The 22,421-nt window shown below is 47.7% G+C and overlaps 1 protein-coding gene across 1 annotated transcript; it reads right to left on the reverse strand.

Moving 5' to 3' along the window:
• Positions 1-6,711: 6,711 nt before the first annotated feature.
• ITM2C (integral membrane protein 2C) lies at positions 6,712-14,725 on the reverse strand. Its single transcript, XM_010075257.1, has 5 exons — positions 14,594-14,725; positions 12,836-13,024; positions 12,412-12,522; positions 8,346-8,496; positions 6,712-7,089 (listed from the first exon to the last, which is right to left on the reverse strand). The coding sequence occupies exons 1-5, from the start codon at positions 14,666-14,668 to the stop codon at positions 6,998-7,000; spliced, it is 618 nt and encodes a 205-aa protein (XP_010073559.1). The 5' UTR covers positions 14,669-14,725; the 3' UTR covers positions 6,712-6,997.
• Between the last annotated feature and the right edge of the window lie 7,696 nt (positions 14,726-22,421).

The following is a 22,421-nucleotide window of genomic DNA, read 5'->3' on the forward strand; positions in this document are numbered from 1 at the left end:
CGAGCCCTCAGAGGCAGGCGTCAGACATGGAGAGCCTGCTCCTTGCTCGAAACATTCGCTCTTCTTGGCCAAGCCGGTGGATACAAGCAGCAGCCACGCTGCCCCGTTAGAGCTGCACGGGGCTAAGGTTACGCTGCCCACGGGTTTCACAGCAAATGAACTCAGCGCGCTGAGAAGTGCACACACTAGAAGGCATTAATCAGTTCTACAGCTTCTGCAAACAGCCCCAGGTGGAGCTGCCCTTCCAGCAGCCACAGCATAAAAACAGCCAAGAGCTTGCTGCTAATGACAAATTTGGGGAAAGAAGTGCACTGAAAATGTGAAGACCCACCAAGTCCCTGCGGACAAGCACAAAGCACTGCCCTGGCAGAGGCAGCGTTTCAGAAACAGCTCCGCTGGATTCATTCAAACTGTCGAGGAGATTGATACCAAATATTTACCTTTTAGTGCAATTAAACAACTTCATCAAAAGCACTGAATGAAAGCAAAGTGCATTTCCTTTGCAAACCTCTTTACAGAATTGACATGCCTTCCTCTCCCCGCTTAACACTTCAACCAGCCAGCCCGACATTTGGTGCCTGCTGTTATAATGGCTGATAGGTGTGAGGTGGTTGTTTGCTCACGCATTTCACAGGCTAACACTAAAATACTGGGGCAGGGAGAAAGAGAAACCATTTCTATCCATGACATCTTAACTGAATCCTTTTTTAAAGCTGCTATAAAGCTCAGAGAGAGATGAGGGCCTGCCTCATGCTTCAGAGGGGCCCAAGCTACATTGGCAACTGCCCGTACTTTTGTAGTGCTCATTTTCCTTGGAGAGGTGAATGACCATCAGTTTTAAATGCCACCTTTCCAAATACTGCAAAATGTTTCTCAAAGCACTTGGATCTGGCAATTATTTTTCCAGTGCTCAGCAACCTAGCCTGCTGCCGCCAAGAGAGGAGCCCCTCCCGGCAGTGCAGGGAACCTGGATGTCTTCAACTGAACAGAGAAAAGTGACCAAAATAGGGCAGGAGACAGAATATGCTTAATTGGCCCTCATTTCTTTCTCAGGTCCTGTGCTCAAGCAGAGGCGAGACTCACAGCTGTGACCCCTCGAACATGCGGCCATCCCCAACATACAACTAAGTGCCTGCTAAAGACAAAGACCTACTTAAGGGCTGCCTCTGCGGCTGGCAGAGTGCTGAGCGTCATCCAAAGCCCCTGCGCCTTGGCAGGCTGTGTGCCAGCAAAGAGACTAAAACCACCAGCCACAAGCCAGCACACAGGGACACCCAACTGGTATTTCTGCTCAGCTCTTACCTCCTTACCTGCAGACACGGATCTAGTCCTCATGCAGAGAAGAAATACAAGCAGTCGTGTACACAGCAGGCAAGAAAAGCAACAGCCAGTATCACCCTGTCCTAAAATCAGTCTTGTTTTAAGAAACACCAGTCATTAAAAATATCTGACACACAAGGGCGTTCATATTGTCTAACTTCGGAAGTAAGATAAGCAGAAACTCCTAAACTGAGCACTCAAAATCATCTTCTAGAGATGTCCTTACTCTCTAGGAAGCAAAGGCTCCTAATTTCAGTATGACAACTTGGATGGTCCAAATGTCACTTCAAGCTCCAGCTCCCTTTTCAGTCACATTGGGCCCAGTCGGCAGTAAGACTGGATACTGGACAGAAAATAAGGGACTTTTCCTGTTGGGGTATGAAGCAAATTAAAACCAAACCAAAACAAAACAAAAAACAAAAAAACAAACCAAACAAAACAAAAAAAACCCAACAACAGATTCAGATTGAACCAAAATTAGGTTCTTTATCTCAGGTTTTTCCAGCACAAAAAAAAATATTAATGTTTTGTTGACATTTTGGTCAACATGTTTATTTTAACACAAAACGAACAGTGTTTGTTTTATTCCCATGTTACTTAACCACTTTAATTCAGCATTTTTAGATAAAAATTGTTTGAAAACAAGAAATATCAACTTAGTTACTAAAACATTAAAACAAATGCTTCGGCTTAACATCAAGAGGTTTAGCTGCTTCCACACACATTTTTATGCTTTTTTTTCAGCTGACAATACTCGTTAAAGCTCAACCCGTATTTGTTAGCGACCTTCTCCCCTCAAACTCTTGCTTTCTGTTAACTTAATCTAGAAAACATTCCCTCTGATGGACCTGCAGCACCTCATTGATTGCACTGGGACATGAATGCCACCATCAGAAATTGTACTTACCAAAAGGATGAGAAACTGACATTTTCCTGAGACCTGGGATGCTAACTTGGGAAGCTATTTTTGGTAGGTTATACGGCTTTTTTTTCTCTGGGAAGCTGTGACAGCATCCATGATACTTACTTTTATAATGCCTTGGGTGGAAATCAGAACCATGGCAGCAAAACGCTCAGGAACAACTCGTACATCTTAATGCACATACATAAGTATGTGTAACAATGAGAACAGGCTTTCATCAGCTTGGCCTCAACATCAGACAGCTGTTCATGTCAACCTAAATGGGCTGTAGTCAGTTCCCACAAAGGACAACTGAAAGTCTTATAAACCATATCAAAATGGGGACTGCTCAATTTTCAGATACATGCATCAGGGAACCATTTCACAGGGTAACACTTGACTGATATTTTAATTCTTCACAGCACCAAAGGGGCCCAACAATCCCTCACCATCCCCAAAACCAAAAGGCAATTTGTGAAGAGCAGCTTCCTGCTGCCCACACTGGACTGTAAATGTAGCTGTAGAAGACTTGTAACAAATAACGAGCTCATTTATGGTTTAGAAGAGACATTGAGGTCCTTCCCCTCAACTGCTAAGTTAATAGGCTTCCACCACATTTTTTTTTTTAAAACTCCAACAGAGCCTGGAAGTGGATGTTCCTAGAATTAAACCAAAACTTTAACTTACTGAGCACTGCATGGCAAAGCTAAACAACCACTGAGCCAAACTGCAATATGCAAGTATTAAAAGCTAAATTATATTAGCTGCTAGCTGCTATCACAGTGACCCATATCCTAGGGCTTCAAACTGCATCTCTGCCACAGTCCTCCTAGAGCAGGTTTTTTTGCCAAGCTTTTATATGTGCCACTGTCCAATAAAATAAAGCAGCCTTGTGCCCGTGTGAGCAAGATTAGGAAGCAGAACTGACTTATCTCAAGTCTCCTACGAGCCAGGGGCAATGAACGCAACTCCAGGAAATGAAAAACTGAACCAAGAGTGAATGTTCAAAAGAAAATAAAAAAATTCACACTACAAGCCTGTTTTCTTTGTACCGGACAAGTCTCCAGGTGTCTGACTTACTGGTAACTAGATTTACTGAAATGCGTCAGTCATGTTCCTAATATCAGCACTCCAGCCTCCAGAAGGTGGACATGTCAGAAGGGGTCAGGTTCCCCACGGGGCTTCCTGAGCCAAGTGCCGATGGAAGGAAAGGGCTGTCCAGCTGGTGATGTAGAGTTGCTTCCTGAGCCCAGTGCCGATGGAAGGAAAGGGCTGTCCAGCAGAGCTGGCTGGGCCAGTGCAGGAGAAGATGCTTTGGCAAACGTCATTACTGTAAGACGCAGTTCTCTCTCTTCTGCATAACCCCAGTAATGGAAAAAGCATCCAGACACTGAAGAGGTAAAAGCAAAATGCAGCAAAAATGACTATAACAAGCTTTTGTGCTATCTTCCTTGCTGACTGACCAGAGACTAATTGTGGAAAGAGGAACAGTTGAGTTCAGGAACAATATTCTGACACTTCCCTACCAGAGGGGAAGCTCAGGAGAGCACCAACAGACCCACATTGCTGCGTGCAGCGAGGAGAAGAGGGAAGCCTTCTGCAGGCCTGCCCTGCAGAGCCAGCCAGATGGCAACAGCAGGCTTAGGCCACACGCAAACTGACACATTACTGCGTAGAAGTCAGGCAGCTGGAGAAGCAAGGCTGAGCGTGAAGATCAGACACCCACTAGCCACCCCAGCAGCACAGGCATCTTGCTGCGTCACAGACCTCAGTTTGGCAGCGACCACCCCACCACAGGCTGCCCCTGGGTCTCCCAGGGAAGTGCAAGGGCAGGGGAAAGCCCTGCAGAGCCTGTAGGCACGGGCAGGCTCCACAGCCACGTCCCCACGCAGCTCTCCCATCACCATGGGGAACAGCCTCCACACTCCAGCATCCCCCCACTGCCCAACTCCAAGATGCCGCCAGGCCAACCCCTCCTGGGCTGTCTGGCTGTCCCCTCCCATGAGCGACAGCTTCGTGGAGGGCATGTGCTTTCCATTCCGAACAAACACACGCTATGCATATCAGACGTAAAAGGCTTTATTATCCCATGGATTTTTCCTAAGAAGTAAGAATCCTACCAGACAAAATATACAAAGCATCTTATGTTTTCTTTCTAGACAACTGCATTCTTATCCTATGAAACAGTGAGCACATTAGTTCACCTTAAAGAACCAAGGTTTGTCCTTACGGCTGTGGGATTGCACAAAGTTAGCGTATTCAATGACCAGTTAATTCATGCAGAATCAGAAGGAAGGGGAAAAAGGTCTGTATGCTCACCTGAGTGCAGGCTTAGCTTCCTAGAAACAAAGAGAAACGCTGGGCTTAAATTTACCAGTTTGTGGCACTTCCATTAAGTGAACTGTCTTGGTGTCAGGACCACCACCACCACGTGGTCGCAACACCGCCTCCCCCCCCCACTCCTCTCCCGGTAAGATGGGGGCAAATAAGAAAAAGTGGAACCTCCTGAGTTGAGATAACGACAGATTTTTAATAATACCACACGAGGAAAGCAAAAGAAAGAAGAATATAACAATAAGACAAGATATAGAGTACAATGGAAACACTGATACAATGAAAATCTCACCACCACGAGCTTCACAAAAGAGACCCCTCTCCCGGCTAGCTTCCCCTTATATCCCGGGCATGACGTCAGCATGGTATCGAATATCCGGCTATGCCCAACTCCCAGCTTCTGCGAAGAATTAACCCTATCCCAGCTGGACCCAGGACAGAACCAATTCTCTGACCCACTTCTCGACACCCACTCTGCAATGGTGGAGGCTAGCAACAAGTTATTGTTGGACAAACACACTGCGAGAAAAGCAAATACCCCTGGCAGTGGGAAACTTTCCTTATCAACCTGCATGAAGTGCACATAATTCTTCATTTTACATCAAGCTTAAAGCAGAATGAAACCAAAGTGTCCTCCTCTACTTGTTAACACTTAATGTTTATAGTTGACTATGTTTATACAAAAAAATAAATTCTCAGCCTCTCAGGACATACTAATTCCTATTGCATTACACAACCATTTTGAGATCCCGCTTTGTTTTCACTTAATTAACTTGCAGTGTTATTCCTTAAAAGTTTTATTTTAAACTATATTCATGTTTTTTTGGTTCTGCTGAGCTAATGATTGTACTTGCATTTACTTTATCCTTCCTCTTCTAAAACAACAAGCTCATTTCAACAGATGGTGAACAAGTCCAGATTTGCTGGAAACCAATTAACAAGAATGTGCCAAGTTGAAACTCACTCCCTTCTTTCAAGCCAAAAAGCTGCCTGCATTTCAAGAACCTAATTAGTTTCAACTATATTTATGGAACAGAGGGAAGAAGATTTAATTACTCTGCAATTCTTCTGTCTCATGATCAATAGAAATGCAGTTTTGTTCACACAACTTCTCTGCAGTAATTGATCAGCTGCATCTTGCCCTGTATCAATATCTGTACTACAATGGTGCCTGCAGATAACATGATATATGGCTGGACTACAGCAATTACTACCAAAACAGCTTTCATCGGAGGAGTAATACAAGAATACACACTCTGTTAAAAAAAAAATAAATTAAAAAAACCTGCTTCTGCACTTCCCAGTAACCACCAGTTCTGCTGCTGACACCACTTGGTACGTAGGCATGGCACCCCATCTGCACACAGATGGGATCTCAATAACTCAGGAAGACAGACCCGTGTGAACATAACTCATCTTCCCAAGCAAGCAGAGTTGGCCAGGACAGACACGGGGCTGGAGGAAACCAGCCAGCTCCACCCGCAGCCACGGCCTATAGACGGGACACGAGTGGAGCTGTGGCACTCTGCATCAAAGCTTCACCTCTTTATTTACTTGGGCAAAGTGACAGCAGATCTGCCCAGGATCCACAGCAGCTGCAACTGTGTGTTAGAAAAATATCGCTACACAGCCTTGCACTTCATCCTCTGCTTTGTGGCAGGGGAGCAAGGACATGCTGTGTCATTTGTGTCATTCCCAGCCCACCTCCTTGCCCTGGCCTCCTGCCCAACCCGAACACCCCTCCGACACCCTGCATTGCTCAGTGGGGCACACTGAGCCATGCGCGTTCAGGAGCAGACACGGTGAGGGGTGAGTCCAGGAGCCAGCCATGAACACAACACATAGTGGTTGCTTTCAGTGTTTGAAAATCTAGTCTTCAGCACACAGCAAGCTGGCATCACCACAGCATGGTCTGTCCAGAAATCCTCCCTCTGCTGAGCTTTCTGAATCACCCTGTCTGTATCCTCACAACTATTCCTTTCCTAAGTGCATCTGGTTACATATTTCTGGTCCTTACATCAATAGCAAAATGGTGACCCTCCTTTTGTGCATACACCTTCTGTCCCGGTGCCAAGGCAGCCTGGAACTGCTTCCCCAGGAAAACAGCACCTATTTCCAGCACTCCTATTTCCTGACCACCCCTTCTACTCCAAACCTGCTCCCCAAAGAGATTCCCGTCCTGTGGTGTGGAAGAAGCTGCATCTACTCCCAAGTTATCTTTGACCACTGTGTAAATTTAAGCCCAGGAAATGCCTCAGGTATGTAGCAGGGAGAAAAGAGAATCCACTGTGAGGCCACAATGGACCCAAGATGTTAGAGCTGCACAAGCAGGGGAGGGAGTAAAAAAAAGACAGATTACCATGTCTAAAGGAGCAGACTGAGAGCATGTGTGTGCATGTGTACACAAGCAAAGCCAAGGAAGGTTACATCTGGAGAGTGGCTTCATGACTTTTTGCAGATAACAGTTTCAACCACAAAAGTGTTCTCAAAGTGACGAATACGATGACAGTTTCCAGCCTCGCGTCGACTGATACCTAGAAGGGATTGAAAGAGAGGAGAGGGGAAATTCAACAAATGAAAATCTGTAAGATATGCAGCAAGTAGGGGAAGAAAAGCAAATGAAATGCAACCACTGAACACTGAAATGCAGGAACAACCCAGTCCATATGCAAAGCAGCACAATCTGGTCTCTGAACGAGCAGCCATATTCTCTAGGCCACAGTCCTGCAGTCAGAGATGCCACAAGCTGCCTGGAAACAGCTGGTTTTAGCTGACAGCTTCTCAGTGTTATTTGAGAGACCAGAAAGCCTTGTGAAACTGGCAGAAATATAGGCTGGTACAGAGCACAGCTCCAAATGCAGCCAAGGAGGGTCTAAAATAGCCACCCCTCTGGCTGTTCACATCCCCGCATGCACCGGTCCTGCCACAGCCTCAGCCTCTCTGGGAAACACTAATGCTCCTCATGCCCTCAAACTGCAGGAGCCCGCTCTGGGCAGCTACTCTCCTTTTAGCCCGGGGGGGCCCTGCTGCCAAACAGGACTGTGCCAGGGCTCCACGAGAGCGGCAGCCAGCGTTCCAGCAGCCCTGGGCACAGCTGTGCAGCTCCCGCTGGGAAAGCAACCATGAGCTACAGCCACAGTGACTTCTGCACCCAAACGCTCTTAGCACCCTGCAGCTTCCCCAAAGATCCAAACCCAAACTGACTATAGGTTCACGTTTCAGGTGAGCCCTTAAGTACACCAGCATCTAAAATCAAATAAATACGAATATCAAAAGTAAATTTTTTTTTTGTATATAAGATGCATATTACTGATTTTCTTGAAATAAGGTACTCCAATGTTCCCTCTTCACAACTTTTTCCATTTATTAAGAACTTAACTAATTAAAGGCAATTTGCCAATCTAATCCGCTCTGAATAGCTGCCACTGAAGCGGGTGTCTCCATTAGGGAAATTTTCCAACCAGTTCCCAACAGCACTGCTATTAGTTCAACCCCGGGAGCCTGCATGTCAATGAATTGCTGACTCCTGCCACCATTTTCTTAATGTTTCTATTAGGCTGACAGATGACAGATACACAGCAGCCAGCATCCATTTGCAGCAGCATCATCCCAGATTTGGGTTTAGGTGAATTAGATGGGAAACACCTCAAAGGATGTCCTGTGCACTTACTCCCACAGGGAAACCTCCCCTCTCACTGTGAAGAGGCCAGCATGGCTGTAACAGCAGAAATAATGACTGCAGGGCAGGGGGAAAGCATGTTAGGACAGCTGAACACGGCGAGGCTCTTACGTCTCCTGGCGCTCCTCCGCTTCAGCCTGTAGGTCTCTTTGCCTCTGCAGAGGCGGTAGATAAAGGAGCCGAGCTGTTCCATGTCACTGACGTGCTCGGTCGCGATCATTTCCTCTTGGATTATGTACGTCTGAGGCAGGTACGTCCCTTTCTGAAATGACACAGAAATAAAGCACAAACGGTGCCACGATCTCCTCCTCGAACAGAACTGTCTTATGCAGAGCACCAAGAACAGCCAAACTGTGGAAAATTCACTGTTTGAAGGCTCAAACTCCACTTACCAAGGCTGGTTAACATGCTTCCCTGTCCTTGCAGTAAACTGTCCCATGCTACTAGTGCAGGGCACACAAAATGGATTAGATCCAAAAATGGAATTTTCATGTAGGGGATGAAGCCAGGGTAGGATCAACCCTGTTATAAACTATCTCCAGTTTTAAAGGAGAGCGTCTGAAGCTGTAACTCTGAGAGCACAATGAACCCATCTGGAGAGGGATCAAGGCTCAACCAAAATGCCAGGAACTCCACTGAAAATGTGCATTTTACATTTACTTCAAAAGGCAAAAACCAAAAACGCCAGCCCTGCTCAGATTCCAACAGTTTCCTGAGGTTTCCACATTTCCCTCTCCTCCTCGGTTCATGCAGCACAGCCACAATAATCTCCTGCCCTTATAGCCCACAGGAATGGGGACTACAGACGGGCCGTGGGCACCACATTTAGAAACACCGCCCTGCACAGCAGTGGTGGGCACGCTGCAGAACACGGGCTCTCAGCACACTTCCATCACCGCAGGGACATCATCCAGTGACTCTGGGGCAGTGCAGGAAGGCAGCTCACACCAGGGACCAACCTGAGGCAAAGCAGCAGACAGGAGCTCCCTGCTGCTGGGGTGCAGGCCACTATGAAGACCAGGGTGATGAGTGTGGTGCCTGGTGGGGGGACATGGCACAAAGTCACCAGGGGCTAGAAAAAATGGGGAGAGAGAAAACAGGAGACCTCGAAGCACCCCAGGGATGGAGACAGCCTCTGTACCTGCAGGAAAGAGACCTTCTCGGCAACGAGGACTCTCTGCAAGCTGATCCCCGGATGCTCAGGGCATCTCACAGCTGTCTGGGCATCTCTGCAGCAATAAGCAGCTGTGCTACAAGGACAGCCTGGGCTGGGGGACACTTCTGAGCAGACTACATGTGAACTAGGCCATGAAGCAAAGACTTACTTCTGGTCCCTTTTGCTTAAGAACAGTCAAAGAAATAAAAGAACCAACAGTTCCCAGGGCCAATATAAATATAATCAGGGAGGAAAACAACGCACAACAGTACAATTTCCAATACCACCTCTTCAGCTTCCCCCACAGGACAGGTTATCTCCACAGAGATGTACCTGGAAACACGCTGTCTTAACTCAGCGCTGTGCTGCTGGGCTGGCACAGCTGACTAGATCGATAAAGCTCTCTGCTAATGCTGGAGGAGTAGACTATTAGTGGAAGTTTGTACTACACTAACACAAGAGTTCTGCAAAAAATTCAATTACCAATTCTCAGTGGGAGAGTGCAGGAGAGGGCAGGTGATACGTGCAGTTGCTGGCAGGAGCTGCCACGTTAACACCTGGGGCTGGGGCTCAGGATTTGCCATATCCGCAACACAGTGACAGGGCTTAAAGAGCAACACGTGCACAATCCAATTTCTTCACTGTTTTAGATTTAAATAGATCTGGTAGCTGAAGCAGTCAGGAATCATTGCTCCTCCGCTGCAGGACTGTGCAACAATACCTTCAATTCTCTGCCAAGAGTTTTAAGAAAACTAGAGCACTGAGCACTTGGGTTCTGCAAAAGATGTGGATTGTCTGCCATTTAACTGGGTCATCTCCAACCTCCTGCTGCTGCAAGGGGTGGGGGGGGGCATCCCTCCACCCTGTTCTCTCAGATACTTACACAGCTCTGTTCACCAAACTTTTACTTTTACTACACCGAATAAAGTCTGCAAGAAAAATCAGACACAAGAGGCCTGGTAACACACACATGGCAACAGCAGTGCCCAGACCAGAGCGGGGTCTGGCACAGCCAGAGCAGGCACAGGGCACACAGCAACCACGCTGCAAAGGGACACCCCGGCACCAGGCTGGCCAGGGAGGAAAGAGCAAAGGAGCTGCACTCAATCCCTGTGCTGCCACAGTCTGCTGGCAGCACAAGCAGCTAATGTTATTTGCTGGACTGAGGTTTGGTCCTAGAAACAAGATGAAGCCACTGAACATCTTCAAAACTAAACTTTCAGCTGGAAACTAGTCTCATTCACTAGGGACTTGACCGGAGTCAGAGGAGCGGAGAAGGCAGAAGGAGGCACAAGAGGAGCAAGGCAAAAGTCCTCAAGTCCAAGGACCGACGCAGCTCATTCAGCATCCAAACGGGAGCACTCCAGAGCAGGGGGCTGTCATCAGGTGATGAAGGTCCCCCACAGTGGGGAGAAATCTGGCCTCTATGCCTGACACAGGCCACCAGCAAGGCTGCGCCTGCGGACACAAGGATCACAGGCTCACAGGATAATTAAGCTGGGGAGGGACCTCAGAAGGTCTCTGGTCACACCTCCTACTCAAAGCAGTGGCAGCTACAAGATCAGACCAGGTTCCTCATAGCTTTATCCAGTCTGGTCTTGAAAACCTTCAAGGATTTCAAGGAGGCAGCACAACCTCCCTGGGCAACCTGTTCCACCGCTTCTGTCCTCATGGCAAAAAAACTTTTCTGAGCTTAAGACCAAGATAAACACTTAAAACCAATGTCTCTAAGGTGCATGTTAAAACCTCCAGAGACAGATTGGACTCTTACCCATCCCAATAATCAGAAAGTTATTTAAACCTCTGCTTTGTACTCTCTTTAAAGAATCAAATATGTAAGACCATTTAAATTCTATTTTTATCCCCTTTTAAATTCAATTTCTGATAAAGAGGAAGCATCATTTTCATTGACTATTATTGTATATCTCTTATTTTAGGATGCAATCAGCATTCCCAATCTCAGATTTTTTGGGGGGCTCTGCTGTCAGCTTGTGCAATCCTGCCTTCTCCATTTCCCTCTGCACCAGGGACTGGTCACCTGCCATGGTGAGAAGCTGTGGCTGGGTTGGGGCGAGATGTAAGTACACATGTGCTGTACCCCAGCAGGATTCCCAAAACATTTGCCAGATGGTCACAGTGCATGAGATTGCAAGGACGGCCAGGAAACTGGGAGTTTGACAAGGACTAGAGATCAGGCATCTCTCAAGGCACAACATTTTGCCTCTGAGCTTAACCCCTACAAAGTTCATCACACTACGTGTAGCAGCAAGCAAGCAAAGGGGATTTAAGAAAGAATTAGATTTTTTAAAAATTTATTTTCTTTTAAACAGACTGTCACAGAAGAGAGTAAGAGACGCAGGCTCAGTACTTTGCTTTACCTGCAAAACACTAAGATAGATTGGCATCTTCTGCAGTCATAAAAATCCTGGGTTTTTTTTCCTGCTGCTAATATTAAATAGCACTCTATTTTAAGATTAACTTTTTCAGTCTCTGCAACAGCGGCATGGGCTTCTGAACTGAACAGACCTGCTGCTACTAAACCCAATTAACACCTGCTGTGAGCAAAACTGCATAAGCCCAAGTCTGGTATTGCAACCCACACCACAGCTGGGAGGGCAGCACAGATTCCCTCCCAAAAGGGTAAAAGCTGAAAGCCTGGTACTCCCCAAGGGACACTGAGCTCTGCAAATGCCAAACCGCAGTGGTAACCACAGCAAGAGTGGAAGGAGGGATTTTTTTTCTTTTCTTCCTTGATTTCTGCTATCAGTAAACACCAGAGGGAAGGCATCTGCTGCTTCTCTGTGTCACCCTGGTCAGGCTGATCCGTTATGCCAGTGTTACTGTGCTGTCTACAAAATTAATATTTCAGCTAAACGTCCTTTCAGCTAAACTTCAGCTCTGCCAGGGCTAAGGCTTACCTCCACAGACAGAGCAGTTTTGGTTTCCCATGATCTTCCAGCTGGCACACAGAAGCCAACTCAAGAAGCAAAGCATGCAAAATAAGGGGGATTGCAGCTGTACCTTCACATTAACCAGCAGCTCCCACAGGTTGCGAGGAGGCATCACAATAGTGGTGTTCAGCTCGATGACGTAGCACTTATCCAGCGTTATGTCATGATAAGCGGTCAGACCCTGCATTCCAAGCAGAGAAATTAAGAAATTGAGCCCTTCGCAATGAAACGTGGCTGTGAAGATGGGTGAAAAGACGGAATTCAGAGAAGACCGAAAACTGTTTTAAGCAACAAACCTGTCCAAGGACCTACCTATCAAGCAAGACAAGCAGGTTGGTAAAATTTCAAAGAGGGCCTTGGGAAAGAGGGCAGCTCAGTAACAAGATCATCATAGACATATGTGACAACAGTGACAGTGCTAGGCCATAAGCACTGTGTCGGTGCACCCCAGCTCAGCACCGTGCTATGCGCCCAAAGCCCCAAGAGCTCCTTACTCGCTGGAAATCATGGATGATATCTGCAGGGTCGCTCCCTCCAAACTGAGGCACTGGGACATTGATCTGCTCGTAGTTCTCCTCAATGAAAATCTTGACATCTTCGTGCAGCTCCATCTGTCCTTTGAACGGCGAATACAGTGAGTCTTCATAAAGGACGCCGCAGTGAAACACGCTCTCGCGGGGCAGCTGCTGGGACGAGATCCAGGCAGAGGTTCAACACTCATACACCCCACTAACGACCACAGCAAACACAAGAAATACACCCATACTGGGTAAAAACACCCTTTTCAAACAGGCGGTTGAGAATATTTCAAGATCAATCTTTTTAACCAGAAACTCTTCATGATGAAGGTAGTGCAAAGCACTCCTCTGAAATGACCATGTCTCCATTCCAGCTAGCCAGGTCCAAAGCGAATAAAGGACTCCCTGTGGGACTGCAGAAGGGGTAACTCAGAAAGGCAAACTGACTGCCTGTGGACTCTTAAATTTCATAACCAGGCTGCTGACATCCCTCCATAGACACAGCTTCAGTAACTCCATTTTTCTACATATGGCATATAGGCTTAGGGCGAGCAGAGCATAATTTCTAAAGGCACTTGCAGCTTGTCTATGGCAAATTAATTAACCAAAACAAAGCCTCACTATAAAACAGGAGCTGCTGCTCTCCAAGGCTCCAGAAGCACAAGCTACAGGAGAGAGAGCTAACACAGACAAACTGCAGCCATTGGAGATGGAGACAGGAAGGCCCCATTGCCCCGGTCCCCTGAGCGTTTCTGACCATGTTGAACGGGCTTTGCTGTATAAGCTGCCATTTGGAATCTACACTAACACAGCGGCGTGTGGGAGGGTTGAGCAGCCCTACGGTTGTCACAGGGTTTCCAGATCAGGTATAAATGAGCACAGGTAATAAAGCACTGATGTATCTTAAAACAAAGATTGCAAATTAATTTGACAGCAAGAGAAATTATGGAGCAAGAGAGTGTATAAAAAGATTATACTGCTGAGTGGATAAGTGCTGGCTGCAGAAATGAAGGCAGCGGCAGTCCTGGGAGAACTCATTCACTAATAGCTGCTCCACAGCAGAACGAGGGCTTCAGTGAAAACCGTTGCTCTGGGGTTTCTTGGCTAAACACTCAGCAAGCCACAGAGCTCAGCAGTTTCCTCCTTAAAACGCAGCTCTGCCTTGGCGCATTCCCTATACTCAGACCCACCTCAACGCTGCCAGCCCAGTGCCTCAGCTAGGCCAGGCTTTGCAAAGACTACATGGAAGAAAAGGTGCTGAATTTAATAGAGTCAAGGGCTCACCTTCTATATCATCTCTTACTCACTTTTCACTTCTTTGCTTGTTTTATTAATAGCAGCACCTATTTTTGTTACACCTACAGGATTTTGCTTGCTCTCCCCTCACAAGCCGCCACACTTTCAGACTGCTTTACCCCTGACAGCAGTAACATTAGGTTTAAAAGGCAGAACTGTAAGGATACTTCTATGGAGTTAAAGAAAGAAAACAAGGTAAAACAAAGCCCCAAGGGAGAGGAAGAAGAGGTTTCTGGAAGGCCCTTCCTGGCGCTCAGGATGGAGGTGAACCTGAGCCTCCCACTTAAGACATGCCTCATCTGTATAGCCCAGAGGACTGGCTCCTGAGTTACTGCAATGCAAAGCCATAAATAACTGCACCACCTCTTTCAAAGGCTGAAGCATTTTGTCTGTCTGCTCTGGCCAAAGAGCCAGCAGTCCTTCCCGACTCGCCCCTACCTGGGTGATGAAGAAGTATCTGTACACATACATCGATGCAAAGACCAACCCCAGGAGCAGCACGAGGAGACCCATGGTCAGGTAGCACACCCCGCTGAGCGATGACCTCTGGCCCTGCACCGCGGGAGCTGGCTCCTCCTGCGAGACAAAAATGAGAGCATCAGTCAGCTGCTGCTGCAAGGGATCAGAAAAGCAACTAGATTTTATGCAAAGGCTGTGCATGCGTTTGTGGTGTGTGACTGAAGGCGGCAGGCGCTGTCCTGCAAAGAGACTTCACACCCAGTGGCGTTCTGGCAAGACTAAAACACTTCTTGTGCATTTTCCTCTCCCACCCCAAAAATATATATTTTAATATATATATGTGTGTGAACATACACATATATATGTATACCCTGCTTCCCAGCAACTGCTCAGAACAAAATCAAACTTTGTTTCAGTGGACGGTAAGGATCAACCGAAAAAAAGGAAATCAGGAACTAACAGTTCCTGACTACTGAACGTAACAGCATTTATGTATTTATACTCAAAAAAATTTTCTTGAAATGCTGCCACTCTTGCAGCATTTTTCAGAGGAAATTTTTGAGGTGGACATTACTGGTCTCAGAGTGGTACCTCCTGGTGATGCTGGGGTGAGCCTACCCAAACAGCTACATTGATCTCAACTTCATTTTCAAGCAGACTCCTGCATGCCTTCCAGGAACATGGCCAGAGCATCAAAAGAACACATATCTGCCTTTCGCAGAGTGCTGCCCAATCTTTGTAGACAGGAGCCAGCTCACCTCATGACAGCCCTTGAAAAGGAGGGCAGGGCAAAACAGGGTCACCTCCTGGGGACCGCTCATCCCAGCCCACCATGCTTTTGTTTTATTACCAAAATAACCCTCCACACTCTTAAGCAGGAAGATGTAAGGCCTTTCAGAAGGGGATGACAGAAGCTGGTTCAGAGATGCCCCAGTTTTCACACAGAAGAGATGAAAGCTGCCCTCAGCTGAGCAGGCGGGGGGAGATGCGGCAGGGAGAGCTCCTGCAGATCAGCTCCCTCTCCATGGTGTTCGATTAGGAAGACACTCTCTCCACGGCTAGCCAGAGACCTGTACAAGCTGGAAGAACAGATTCAACAGGTCTCTCCTGCCCCTGAGGTAAGGGCACCCAGCATCCCTGGAACATCCACGGGGAGCCTGCCAGGCAGGGATCCCCCCACCTCCCCAGCACCTGAGCTCCATCGAGGAGCAGAACAAGGGCAGAGCCAGGATCCGGCATCCCCTCTGCCACCTGCTCTGCCCCCAGCCCACGCGGACTGCTCCAGTTATCAAGAGTTTCTTTTCTAGCCACATTCAGACTGATAACTGCAAAGACCAAATTGCTTTGGGAGAGCTACATTTCCAGCACACCTCCAGGAGAAATTAATCTATACTTATTTGTCCTTCCTCCCAGCTGCTGAAAGATCCACAGCACCTCTATTCAGCACCACCTCCCTATGCTGAAGGAGCCGTGTTTAATCCGTTTGTAACTGCTCCTCCAGCAAATAAAGGGACAAGCAAACAGACAAATGCCACATTTTAAGTTCACTTCCAATCTTTCCCTTCTCCTCCTTCTACACATGAGGGGCAGCAACCGTGACAAGCCACAAAGAGAAGGAAGAAACAAAACCCACATTGCTAGAGGAAGTTTAAAGGCTCTCTGACATGAACTGCTAGGACAGGAAAGTCATGCTATGTGTCAAGTGTTTCACAGAAACAGATTTCCCCAGATACCTGCCATCAGAGAAACCATGCAGGCAGTGGGGTTGAAGAGGAACGGAAAGCTCTCCCGACACTGACACTGAGGCATGGCTGAGAAAATGTTTAACGCTCCAGCAGCGAATTACATCTGAAAGGTGCCAGGTTCCTGTGATGGATAATGCACTGCTTGCTTCCTCGGGGAGCTGCAAGTGCTAACTCCACCGAGAGCTTGGGGAGAGGGTTCAAAAGGATACAGCAGCTCAAAGAGAAAAAAATTACTCCCACTAGAAGGAAGAACTGTTTGAAGAATGGTAGGGAGGGGCAAATAAGCCCTGGATAGTTTGCTATTTGCTAGAACAGGTCTGTGCTCTCTGCACAGCCAAAACACAGCAAGGCATCCCACCCCTCACCACCAAAGGAGATGAATTCAGCTCCCTACAAAGCATTCCTGGCTTCAGGAAAAATGCCCAACTTTTGTATTTCAGAAGGAGGTGGGGGAAGTGAAGTTGAGCTGAGAGAGGTTATGGAACATCAGGAAAAATGAAAAAACCCTCAAATTCTGAGGGAGGAAAGAAAAACCCAACAGCAACCGTTCTGATGGAGGGGAGACTGAGGCAGCGAGGTTAAAATGTTGCCAGGCAGGCCAAGGGGAACGATTAACCACAGTCCTGCAAAATATTGAAAAAAAATCAACTGTGCAAACCCTTACTGAAAAATGCATCTCCTTCCCCAGTCCAGCAGATTAAAAGGCCACCAAGCCTTTGTCACGATGAACGAATTACAATTTAAAAGCAACTAAAGGTCAGTTGGCACCCAAGCTCTGGGCTGGAGGCGTTCTCAGTGCTGACAGCCTGCGGACTGAGCAGTGCACAACCTGCTTTAACAGCATGTCATCCAAGATAACAAATCTTCACCAGCTTGGAAAAATACAGGCAGCTTCTTCCACAGGCTGCTGCCCACCTCATGCTGCAATGTACCTCCTTTCCCGCAGGACCACCAACACCCTGCTGTAGAAATGTGGGTATTTTAAAAAACAGGAAATCCATGGCAGCTGATTTCCATCTGTTCTGGCCGTAAGAACACCGGGCTCCCCAGGAAGGGAGCAGTTTTCCCCTAAGCTAACAGGCTGTCCCAGAGCAAGCTGCAGGAAAGCCATCATGCCAGAAAGACCCCCAGTACCAACCAGCAAACCAAACCACGCACCGGGCTCATGCCGCCCGGCAGACTTTGCAGGTCTGGCAGCATTCCCGACCTCCATGGATTTGGGTGGTGGGGAAAAGAATGAGACTCTGGCATCTGGCAGTTCACCAGATGTTTAACAATATTCCATAAGAATTAATTAACCAGACACTCTTCTTGCAACAAGCCACCCTACTGATTTTCTGCCACAGCTACGGGGGTTTGTGGCCAAGAGAAATGGGAAAGATCAGGGTTAAAATCATCCCTGGCCAGAGGCAGGGACAGGACTTTCAGTTCAGCAAATGGGCTTTCCTTCTCTTTTTTTCATAATTTTAAACGCAATATTCCAACAGATGGGCATATTTCACACAAAAATGAACATAAGGCCCTTCCTCCCCTGCCTGGGCTGTGCAGAGGACAAACATTCATTTCCTTCTCCATGAATGAACAGATGGAAAAGTGACAGCAGTGGAACAAGAGCACGATGTCCATGATCGAAGCACCATGGATGCACATGTGAGGACACGCAATGATCCTTTCTTTGCTCTGGATTTCTTTGCACCGCCACGTGCCCCAGAGCCAGTGCAGGCAGTGGAGGCCGCCGCTTTGCTGACCCTACAGAAGGGGTCAGTCCAGATCCCTTCCCACTGGGAAAACTGGAAGCGGTCGCAGGCAGAGCTCCTTCCCCTGTGCAACCCGAGGGGAAGGCACAGCTCGCTCTTCCTCCACGTGGACTATGGGGGAAAGCATCCACATCTCAAAGAGAGTGCCTGCTCAATCCAGTGCCTGGCAGCAGACAGGATACTGGAATATAAAAAGGAATTCCTTTCCTTGGATAAAACAGGCTCTTCAATATGCTTCAGCACACTGCCTGCTCATGGGGCCAGAGCAGGAACAGCGATGCCCAGATGGGAGAGGATGAAGTTATGATACAGACCATTTGGTAAAGGAGGCTTGAAATTAGCCTGATGGGGGAAAAAAAAAAATCCTAAGTCAGTCTTTCGAGATTTTCTTCAGAATTTCCAGTCTTGCTGAAGACACAACGAAAACGGCTGGTGTCCTGTTATCCCTGTTTGCTACTGAATGGCTAAGGAGCACCTCTCCTACAAGGGGATGTGGGACAGACATCTGGCTGTGATTTACAGCTGCAATGTCCAGTCCACAGCATGGAAATCAACTCCAAAAGCCAGAGAAAGAGCAGGGAAACTATGAATGCCTGCCAGGCACTGCTGAGGGCACCTACTGCCGAGCAAAACAGCCCTGCATGGTGCTCCAGACATGGGGTCAAAAGAAGCTTGCAGCCAGAGCTGAGCTCCCCAGCCCCAGGTCAGCAGCTCTGGCCCTGCAAGCCCAGGGAAGACAAGAGCTTGCATTTGCTCCCAGCTGGATACCTCACTCCCTGGTGCTGGGGACTGGGCTTCCGCAGCATCTGCCTCACCCTCTGCGTCCTTCTCCAGCCTGCAAAGCAGGACTAATGCACAAGAGAGATTTTCTTACAGCAAGAATCGCGTAGGTTCCCAGCAGGACTGCTGTGCCCTGCTGTTCTCTTTTTGAGGAACTCAGCCTTTAAAAAATGCAGAAGTCCTTGGAGGTCCTGAGTGTTTGGACATACCACACTAGCACAAGCTGCCAGCAAGAACCACACCCAGTGACGTGCTGCCTTTGATATTTCTCATGAATACAGTACAGGCTTATGAAAAATAGATACTTGATTCTATCACTCCTTCATCACCAATGTCTTGCTGAAGATGACAGAAGTGAGGAAATTAAAGGTGTCATGTCATAACTTGCTCCCTCCTGAATCGCACACCGCCTCGGCAGAGGTAGGCTCAGCTCATGCCCTTTTCCTTTTTCTTCAGCTTTGGAAACAGCTCTGGGTTCTCCACAAGCCATTTTTCTTGCATTTCTGAAACACAGAGGTTTGAAATCTTTCATTTTAGGTGTAGCAGGGCCTGATGAACAGGGGATACAGCTCAGCAAGTGTCTAAATATACACCCCCAACAGGCAAAGAAGCTTGGGGCAACTAAAAATAGTAGATGCAATTTTGACGACTGACAAGTGAAGAAAGAAACGTGATGCAGAGTAAATATTCAAAGGGATGTGGTTTGGAGAGGAGTGTTATCTGAAAGGCAGCAAAATATGTCATTTCTCTCTGGGAGGCTGCTTGTTTCAAGAGAGCATCAGCCCGAGCTCTCGACGTAGAGGATGTAACTACAGCCACAGCCACATGCAGCCACAGCTTCCTCAAAAGAAGCAGACTCAAAACCTGAGAAACCCACATCAGAAAATCTAACTGATCTCGCCGTTTACTCATTTCTGGTAACCAAGGGCCAATATGGACTATGGGAAAAGAAAAAAAATCAGTTCCAGGTCTCTACCTCCAGCACATCAGGTCCCATATTCACAATGAAAATCAGTTCCTGCTTTATGAAATATAAAGACCTATGACAGCAACACCTCCACTGGCTTCAGATGGAAAAACCCCACAGCTGACGGCTGGCAAGTTGTAGTGCTGCCGCAGCGGTGTAAGCTGGCATGGACTGACCTCTCCTCTGATGCGCCAGGCTTGGATTTGAGTGTCACCTCCACGCCTGCAGAGAGGCAGCCTGCTCTTCCTGCACGCAGAGCAGAGCCCTGTCATCCAGCCACCCCGCAGACAGCATCCCTGCTATGTGCAGGTGCTGGGCACTGCTGGCACTTAGCGCCACTCCTCTGTGTGATAAAAAGCACTGCAGAATTAGTGGGATAAACTGTAAGGTAAGGAAATCCAGACCTGCCTCCCAGAGACAACTTCTCCCATATGGAGGCATTCAGACCCCGGGGAGCTTGGTGGTGAACAGTGAGTGAGCGGGGGGGGCAGCCAGGGTTTGGGACTGGAGTGATTGCCAAGCTAGAGATCTGGAGAAAGGAAAGTGAGAGACTACGCGCAGGGAAAAAGCAGATGAAGGAAGACAAGAAAGGGGAGAGGAACAGAGAGGTAAACCATCACAGCAAGGGCAGTTCATCCTTGCATCCACCGAAGCATCTCCCACGCTTCAAATCAGGCTCCTCGGCCAGGCGAACACAAAAAGGAGTCCTGACCTCAAGAGCTTGGAGGGAGGAGAGGGAGTGAAATGAGGAGAAACCCCAGGTGACACCAAGCGGGGAACAGTGCCTGGGCCATCGCTCTGGCAGAGACTCACAGGGGCCAGTGCTCAGCAACCAGAGGCCCCTGAATGAGCCTGTTACCTGGAAGGAGTCCTTCCAGGTAGGGGAGCATCAGAGAAAATAAAATGTGTGTATGCACGGAGAGAGATATATATATACACACATGCACATACATATATATATATATACATATATATGGTACAGTTTCCAAGGCAACCGAACTCCCTGCACGCAGCACTTGAGCAGCGCTTGTGCAGGGCATGCAGCAGCATTTCCACGGAGAACACAGCTGATGGCTTTTGGACTCAAAGATGCCTGGAAGCCAAAAAAAGAAAAAGAAAAGGGCTGTAATTAAGAGACTATCGCAGCCAAAGGCAAAAAGGTTGCACTAAATGGATCTAGGCACATCTTTAAACACCACCACATGTGACTACCAACAAAGCTACCTGCCCCAGGAGTCACTTCGCAGCACTGGAAATTAGAATATCAAAAACCACCACGGGCTAATTAAAAGCCCCAGCTTTGTTGCTATACAACAAAGACAGCAGGATGTTAAAAATGCAGCCTAGCATGGGGTAGCTCCTAAGTGCTCAGTGATCGTTATTTTCCTTTCCCCAGTCAGCAAGAGAGATATAAACCCCACTTTTTTCTCCTTTTTCCATCCCTTTCTGGAACTAAGGGGCTGTTTCTCCTCCCTCTTCGCACAGGGGTGAGGAATTAATTTCCATATATATATATATTTTTTTTTTGGCAGAGGCACAACAACTTCCAGATGGAGTTTTTCCAGCCTCCCTCTCCTCTTTCCCAAGAGTAAAACCATTCAGAGCATTAGCAGAGCCAACAAAGCCCCTTATAAAAATAAGGCTGTTCTTACCAGGGCATAGCTAGAGCCCCGAGCACAACACTGAACAGACAGGCAGACAGAAAGAAACTAAAAAGCTCTGATAAAGAGGCAAAAAATGTCCCAACCTGGGTGTTTAACGGCCTGACTGCCAAAATACAGAGTGTGATAAACACGGCCTGATTTCCAGAAATCAGCAGGAGCTGCAGCCGCTCACGGAGATGATGGGCAGGATCAGTCCCTGCCTCAGGGCAGCTCCACCACAGCTCAGAGGCTCTGGAGCACCTGCGCAGACCTCACCTGGGAGAGGGAAGGAGCAAACAAGGCCAAGTGAGGGCCAGGGGGTTTTCTGCAAACCTGAAGTGGGAGGTGGCATTAAAGAATGGGAATTTTCCTCAGAAGAAGAACGAAGGTTAAGCTTTGGCGTTGGATCTCAAAACCTATCTAGAGCAATTAAAGACAAAAGGCAGCTCAAGCAAGGGTGAAGCAGAGCAGCTGCTCTGGGAATAGGGGAAGCTCTCACATCGAGGGGTTGGCAAAGTTAAAGAGAGAGATTTGATTCAAAGGTAAAGACATATGCAGGTGAGCAGACACCCGACTCGTTAAAAGACCTTTGACCAATGCCAAAAATATTCAAGAACACTGAGAAACTGATGCAAGCAAATGCCAACAGCTTTCAGCTTGTTCTCGGTGTAGTGTCTTCCTTCTCCACCCAGCTACCAGCTGCCCACAAGAGCAGCCTGCTTCCTTCCACCTTCACACGTGGCTGGGGAAGAAGCAAGCCACAAGCCTGACTGCCCAACAAAGTGACAAGCTGTCTTGTGGAAGGACAGTGGGACGACGCACTCAGGAAGGAGCTGGACAGACTTCCCTTCTGACACTCACACACTTGCCTTTTTCCAGACTACAACTGTACAATTGCTCGTATATAAAACAAAA

The sequence above is a fragment of the Pterocles gutturalis genome, unplaced genomic scaffold, assembly GCF_000699245.1.
Source record: "Pterocles gutturalis isolate BGI_N339 unplaced genomic scaffold, ASM69924v1 scaffold15292, whole genome shotgun sequence".
Classification (NCBI taxonomy): Eukaryota; Metazoa; Chordata; class Aves; order Pterocliformes; family Pteroclidae; genus Pterocles; species Pterocles gutturalis.

What these genes read in the sequence shown, in the direction of transcription:
- ITM2C (XM_010075257.1), bottom strand. Translation starts at nt 14,668, where the DNA reads ATGGGTCTCCTCGTGCTGCTCCTGGGGTTGGTCTTTGCATCGATGTAT. An exon ending in GATACTTCTTCATCACCCAG is followed by an intron (nt 13,025 to 14,593) that starts GTAGGGGCGAGT and finishes TCGTCCCAGCAG; the next exon opens with CTGCCCCGCGAGAGCGTGTT. An exon ending in GCGGAGGAGCGCCAGGAGAC is followed by an intron (nt 7,090 to 8,345) that starts GTAAGAGCCTCG and finishes AATCCCTTCTAG; the next exon opens with GTATCAGTCGACGCGAGGCT.